Source organism: Lampris incognitus, chromosome 10, assembly GCF_029633865.1.
Source record: "Lampris incognitus isolate fLamInc1 chromosome 10, fLamInc1.hap2, whole genome shotgun sequence".
NCBI classification, from domain to species: Eukaryota; Metazoa; Chordata; class Actinopteri; order Lampriformes; family Lampridae; genus Lampris; species Lampris incognitus.
In genome coordinates, this window is record NC_079220.1 from 6,456,246 (window position 1) to 6,463,996 (window position 7,751).

The 7,751-nt window shown below is 46.7% G+C and overlaps 1 protein-coding gene across 1 annotated transcript; it reads left to right on the forward strand.

Annotated features, from left to right (window-relative positions):
- Positions 1-930: 930 nt before the first annotated feature.
- dexi (Dexi homolog (mouse)) lies at positions 931-5,422 on the forward strand. The gene is made up of 2 exons (XM_056288024.1): positions 931-1,843; positions 2,131-5,422. Exon 1 carries the CDS (start codon positions 1,387-1,389, stop codon positions 1,654-1,656), a length of 270 nt encoding a protein of 89 aa, XP_056143999.1. The 5' UTR covers positions 931-1,386; the 3' UTR covers positions 1,657-1,843; positions 2,131-5,422.
- Positions 5,423-7,751: the final 2,329 nt, after the last annotated feature.

Consider the following 7,751-nt stretch of genomic DNA (forward strand, 5'->3'; position numbering starts at 1 on the left):
ATAAAAAAAATTTCCGGGACTTAAATGTTTTGGCATTATGCAAAATATATGCATTTTTGCAAAAATGCACTTATGATCCTAATTTTTTTGGGAGGTGGTAGGTATTGTTCCAGAAAGGACCAGAAAAATAGCGAAAAATTAAAATAATTATGCATAATTATGCATATTTATGCATAATTTGAATTTTCCGGGATTTCTGCCTCACTCTCTGAGACAATACCTACCACGTCCAAAAAGAATTAGGATCATAAATGCTTTAGTTTTCGGTCCCGCTATCTACACTAACTAACACACACACACACACACACACACACACACACACACACACACACACACACACACACACACACACACACACACACACACACATTCCGAAAATATAGGAGTAGATTTGTATGGAAGATTCCAGGAGTAGATTTGTATGGAAGATCCCAGATACTTTTCCAAATGGAGTTATCAACACATCTAGACCAATAGGGTACAACAGAAGGGGTATGTTTTTGGAAAGAATGACCGCACGTTCCCGTTATAATCTCACAGCAGGTAGTAAAGAAGGACGGGCCCCCCGCCAGCGCACGGAAATTGCGTAACAGGCGTAGCGAATACGGAATTGTGGGATCTGACGTTCGCTCGGCACGACAGGCCGCGCGACACGCCATCCGCGAGCGAGTGGAAAAAAACTACAAACCTGACTTTTCTTTAAGCGACGACGACGACGCCGCTCGACACGCCCCTAACGGGGTGTTACCGAATCGAGTGACAGCTCCATCGGCCAATCACGACGGCGGGCTGGCAGCGGCGAGCCAACCGGGTGGCGAGGCGACGGTTTTGTTTTTGTGGTCAGAGTGTTTTGATGCAGTCTGCGATTTTTCTATTGCGTTCTCCTCTCCCCCCCTCTCCCTCCCCCCTTTTCGGAGAGTTGATCCCAAATAGCGTCGATCGGCGTTTCTCTGGCGTGCCGTCACGTAAACCACGACCCGCGGATGCGTGTGACTCGCGTCTCGGAAGGATCCGCCGGCCCGAGTATTGGCCGTAACCCCCCGGCGTCGCGCGCCGCTGTTTGTTTTTTAGCCCCTCGCGCGTTGGCACGCGGCGAATTCCGCAAGCGCGAGGGAGCCGCCGCCGCGCTGCTAAAGCACGCTTGTCCGCACGCCCTGCGCCGCGTCAGCCATGGGCGTCACGTGTTTGGATGCGCCCGGTGTCTCGACTTCCAAGTCGGGAAACGAGGGTTAAGGAGTTTTGCCGAGTTAGCCCCCCGCCTGCGCCGCTCGCGCCGCGGCAGACGCCTTGAGTGACACTTAACACCGTCGCCAGTCTGCACCATCGGGGTTGCCTCTGCACCACGACACACACGCACACACACGTGGACCCAAGTCGTCCCTTTCTATGACACACCCGATTTGCGCGCAGCTAGATTCGGTGGAATCGCTCTTCGACGAACTCCCATATATGTTTTATCTCGGCCTGTTTTTTGTGAACGTCCTCATCCTCTACTACGCCTTTCTGATGGAGTACATCGTCCTGAATGTAGGGATCGTGTTTCTGCCAGAGGACATGGACCAGGCCCTAGTGGATCTGGGGGTGCTGTCCGACCCGGCCTCCGTCCCCTATGATACGGACACGGAGTTGGATGTGTTTGAGGGGTACCTGGAGTAAAGGTGGGGGGGGGGGGAGAGAAGGGACCAGAAGGAGGAGGAGGAGGAGGAGCAGAGGATCCGGGGACGACCCCTCGGCTCAGGGTGGACAGGACCACCTGAAAGCACCCTGGTCTACAACGAGAGGGAAGACTGTCGGAGTGGACGCTGCTGCTTCCGTCTGGTTGCACAGTCATTCATGAAAGAAAGTAGGTGGAGTACAACAAATCATATAGGGCGTACCGTGCATTAGGGGTGTATAGTGCAAAAGGACGGTGTAGTACTTTTGGAGCACAACTGTAATGCTGCCCTATGGGTTTTGCATGGGTAAATCTAACTGAAAGAGTGCTAAAACATAGCAGACAGGTTGTCTGTCTGTTTAGGTTCAGAGCAACCCTGGTGAGACTGTTTCTAACACCATTTCAAATGTGGTAAATTGCAGACAACAACCTTTGCAGCGCTTTCCACTGTAACGCTCTTTCCTTTTCGTTCGCAGGTACTCTCACAGCGATTAAAGACAGCCTGATGATGGATAAAGCACCGCCACTACCACCGATGGAAAGCTACTGCCAGGCAGGAAGGACCGTTTTCTCCTTGTCGGCCATTCTGTTGCCAGTCCAATAGCAATGCACGTGGATGAGATAACGAAGGGGGCTGGCATTCAGCACTTGCATCTCTCCCTCGAAATTAGAAGGAAGCGCAAGTGCTGAAAGTTGGAGAAAATGCTACCTCCTGTGGGCGAACACAGGTCGACCCCTGATACCCGGGAAGTGTTCCAGGCCACCGAGGCTGCAGTCCGTTTACACGCTGTGGCCGGTGGTCATACAACCGGGGTCATCAGCAGACTCAAATATCAGACTGACGTACCAAGTATGCTGTTATTGTTTGGCTTTCATGCCAAATGCCTACCCGGCCTAGGTTTTCCCCAAACACGTTAACTCTCACAGACCACGCTGCTTAGGTGGAAGCCCTTTTTAGTTTTTCACAATGCAAGAAAAAAGTATTCGGAGCAAACGATAACCTTTTGCGTCGCTTCGTTGCAGTTCGCTCATCCTTGAAGCCTGACTTGACGTGTGTCATTTGCAGGCCTTCATATGTCAACATCAGGGATGTAAATACTCTCAGGGCACTGTCCGGGCCCAACCAGTTGTACACTGGACATGTTAGGCCGTAAAACTAGAGCGTAACACACCCATGAATTAATGAATAACATCACGGCCACACTTACTGTAGGTCTTCATCGCCATCCTAGAAAGTACTGAAGTATCAAAGAGTACTTAGTTCAGTTGAATTGAACTTCATCAGAGCTACAGTCCTGACGATGGTCGCTTTTTGTTTGATTTTCTGACATCTGTGGCGATATCGGTAATTGCATCCCAGAGATGCCTTCGAAGTGACTCACCAGTGGTGGTGTGTCAGCACCTTACCCACCGCAGAACAAAAGCAAACGTGGCTGAACCTGAGTTTTACTTATTGGTGTTGTCCTATCTGATGGTAAAGGTCTTCTGATAGCTTGCTCTGTCATATCTGCTTCACTTCTTCAAGCTCAACACGACATGCCTTCTTCCTCATTTGGGCTGCTATGACGAAGACGTAAAAACGTTACGTGCCATATCATTTATTCCGGGAGAATCCTACCGAACAACCGTCATTTAAATATGTAGCTAGAATAAAGCCATGATTTGAATACTAACGGATTAGGTATTGTCTTAAATATAACGGCGAAGGAGCGTCTCGGCTAAGGACTTTTGGTTGCATGTGAATCTTCAGGATTGTAGCTTTAACAAAACCTGGAAACGACATTTTGAAGGGAAACCTCACAAGTGCTTCATATTTCTGACTTTATTTCTTCTTTGTCTGAATATAACTCATTCTTATTTATCGTCTCTGGACGTGTGTCAGATAGGCTAGAGTCCAAGCATGACCTTAGTTGTGTTTTTTTTTTTACATTTTTTTGTTTCAGATGCCGTCTCACTGTTATTTCATGCTTCCTATGAATTCGGCGTCAAGTTGACTGGAGTAAGACTCCCGTCTCTTCTCCGCAGCAAAAGCAAAAACGACTAAACTGGAGATTCATTTAGTTTTATCTCTTACGAATCAGCTGCTTTTCAGTTTGTGTAGTTTGCTCGGGATGTACTACATACTCATGAAGCCTGGAGAGTGCGTCGCAAAACGTGTCTCGTTCAGAGTCGGAGAGGCGCACGTTTTAAGCCTGAATCATTGATCAGCTGATCCAGTTAACTTGGGTTGAACTTTCTCACTGAAGTCGCAGAGTCCTGTTTTCCTGAAACCTCCACCTTGAAAACCACCTGGCGCCTCATGTATCAGGCGGTACTACGGGCAAATGTGTTCACCCCGCACCCATGGGATTTTTTTCAGCCCCTGAACTTTGTCTCAGAGACCAGTGTAGAACCTGGCTAACCCCTGAATTTAGACACCGATTGGCTATCACCCATGTCTTTGCAGGGCCTGGGTGATCGCTGGTTGCAAGAGGTAGACAGTAGATGTTAGGAGGAAGGAATTACCAATAACCATCATGCTTTGCTGCTGACTGTCAGACAATCCTGAGGGCTAAAAAAATTTCCATGGGTGTGTTGGAACACATTTGCCCACAGTAACGACTGATACACGAGGCCCCGGGTCTGACAAACTGCCCATGACACACTACAAGCCATTTGATAAATGGTTTGCCAGTAAACTAAGCTGAACACTCAAGTTTGTACGTACACACTTTAAATTCTAAGTAATTTTTGTACCGCATTGCCGTTTTGTTTTTCTCCAGTTCTTCTGGGTGTGTAGTTGTATTTAATTCCCCTGATTTATTCCTCCCCTTCGTTTCAGATGTCATTCAGCGTAGCACCTTAAAAGCACCGCTTAAATACACCCGGTACAGCTGAACAAGTTGTCTACAAACAAAAAAAAGGCTCTAGCTTCAAACTGGTGCCGCCGATGTGACTTTTACCAGGCTGGCGGATGAATTCCTGACGCCCGTAACTGAGAGGGTCTTCACAGAAAGTTTTCAAGAGTTCACGGACTTGACTTGTTAAATTGTTATCATGCAACTTAAACTGAGTAAATAGATGCTGAGAAGGATTACAAACGAGGATTAAAATTGACACGTCTGAGACGTGTCGTGGATTGGTGCATAGTTATTCCAAGTTTGCTCCATCTCAATGCCTCCGTCACAGACGATAAAACTAAGAGATAAAGGCCAGAAGAAGATGAGTTGCTAGTGAGAACCCCCATGCGTCCTCCATCCTCTGTGACTAGTGCACACGGCCACTGTAACTCTAGTTAATTGGCATGGTAATTTGCATATGAAACCGATCGTTGGTTTGGGTCGTTATGCCGCTGTGTAGTTTATAAGGGTTGGGTTACCTGCAGTCGGGCGTCGTGTCCAGATGAACCGCTTCAACTTTCTGTGATCTCCCTACCTGGATGCTTAAGCATGCATCAAGACGACCTCCATGCACTTTGTTGCAGTTTGCAGTTGTGAACGCACACTCCTCCTATTATACTTCACACAGTACCGAGTCAGTTCAGCGGCGGCACACTCGCGAAATCCAGACAGACAATCTCGCTGACCTCCGCAGGACTTTGGATGACATATGTCGTTTGTGCTGGACTCCTCATTGCAATCACTACACGACCTGAAGACCACGTCTGTCATATCCGCTCTGCCACCCCCCCACCCCACCCTACCCGCCATGACCCGCTCCTGTTGTAATAAGCTAAGGATCTTAACAAAGTTTTATTTTCCAACCTGTATTTAATAAACAACGAGTGAATGCCTACAAGACCTGTTTTTGGTGCTTTTGTCTCCTTCTGTTATAATCAAGATGCCGTCCAGTGCACTTCAGCCTAAACGGTGTCAGATGAGATTCAGCGCTTCCTACTACTACGATGGTGCTGTGCAGGGGAGGCCCGCATGACACGTTAGACACTTCAGCACTGTGGATCACGGAAATCTCATGAAGTCTCTTTTCTCTGCACTTCAACACAGCCCAGTGGGGCCAGTCACTTAATCCTCCAGAAACCAGAAACCAAAAACAACCCTTTCTAAAACAGCCCCATGAACTCTGCTAGTTCATCTTCATCAACATGTCTATTCAATACGTTTAACAGAGAAGCGAACCTGTCGTACCACGTCTACTGTAACCAGGAAAGGGTATTTGAGAAAGTGCAATAAATAAATAAATATTTTTTTTACCTGACTAGGGAAACAATTGGTTCGCAACTCTCTCTTCGTGTCTGACTCCCGTGAGCTTCTGATTTTCTAGAGGGGAGCTGCGTCAAAAGTTCTGCAGTTAATTCGAGAAAATAGTATAAATAGTGTGAGACTGATTCTCCTTCCACCCCTTCAAAATAGAAACACAACATGCAAAAACAATAATACTAGGTATGGCAGGGAATATGACCAACATTTTCAAAGATTAAGTCACTTCTATTCTTTCTTTTTTTGTGTGTTGGTAAAGTTACCCAGTCCTTTATTTTGTCTTGTTTTCTGATTCAAACTAAATCTCCTCCAAGTGCAGCTGGTTCAGGATAGGGCTCTGTTGTATTTAGCAAGACCTAAATGAACCCCCACAGTCGCCATCATACATTCAACCTACCAACCGAACTTCAGTTATGTCCAGCTATCCACTCCATGAAGGTGTGTGCTAGCTGAGGGGAACGTGCACAGATAAGTAAGTAGACTCCAGCTGATCTATTTAATTACCTCCGACTCAAATAAACGGCTCGTCTGCAGCTTGCATTGATGGCTGGGCTTTGCTCTTGTTTTTGCTGCAGTTCTACTTCAAGTGTTTTGTCAATTTATTCATTTTTTTTAAAAAATGCTGAAAGAATTTGTTTTCCTTATTGGTATGGTGTAGTTGCAGTTCTTGCCTTTGCACTAGGTGGCGTACTAGGTAATCCCTGCAGGAGCGTCCTCTCATTTATCTTCCCTATCGAATATTAAAAGCTCAGAGTATGGCCCTCCTCTCCTGCACAACAACAACAACAACAACAACAACAACAACAGCAGCAGCAGCAGCGGTCATCTTTATCTTATGCTTGATTTTCAAAACAGCAATGCATTATTTTAACCTCTAGATGGCGGTAGAAGACCACTCCTTTCATTAAGCGAACGGTTTTCCAAACACTTCCTGGTTGCATTTGGTTCCGGTCCACCTTCCCAGACTTTTTGGTGAATGGACGTGATCTCATCGGTCTAAAACTGCCCAACACCACAATCCGGAGAGTCTCTGGCAATTAATTATACCCGTTTATATCAAACAGAAACGCAATCTCACAATATTTCTCCAAAGGTGAAGCTGAAAGTTTCCAATTGCATGCTGAATATGGAGCTGCCAGGGAAGAGGAGAAGAGGAAGGCCAAAGAGGAGGTTTATGGATGTGGTGAGGGAGGACATGCAGGTGGCTGGTGTGACAGAGGAAGACGCAGAAGACGGGAAGAGATGGAAATGGATGATCCGCTGTAGCGCCCCCTAACGGGAGCAGCTGAAAGTAGTAGTAGTAGTAGTGGTAGTAGTAGTAGTTTCCAATTGCACCAAACGTAAAGGAAGTGTATTTTAAAGTCTCAGTAGACTATATATATATATATATATATATATATATATATATATATATATATATATATATATACTCGTCTGGGGGATTTGTAAGACATCGGTTTGGTTTAATCTGTGACACCTGCTCATTTTGCAGTGAACACGTGGAAACAACACAACGTGTGTCTCATGAACGCCAGTTTGCTGGCGCCTTCTGGGAAGATCTGCATTCCCGGTTGTTCCCTAAATTTGGGAATTTCTCCGAATAAAAAAAAAGAGGATGTGATTTTTTTGCGGGGGCATGCTTGTGACAGATGGAGCACGTGGTTTGGCAGCTAACACAACTATTATTCTTGGCCGGTTGTTTTTACTTAAGAACAGATTCCCGAGAGCGCCGCCATGTTTCACGGGGAAGTGCGTCATTATTTCTCCTCCCCGAGGTTAACCGAGAAGAAGAACGCCCCGGAAGTCCCTGACTTGATGGAACAACGCCCCGGAAGTCCCCGACTTGATAGAAGAACGCCCCGGAAGTCCCCGACTTGATAGAAGAACGCCCCGGAAGTCCC

What these genes read in the sequence shown, in the direction of transcription:
- dexi (XM_056288024.1), top strand. Translation starts at nt 1,387, where the DNA reads ATGACACACCCGATTTGCGCGCAGCTAGATTCGGTGGAATCGCTCTTC.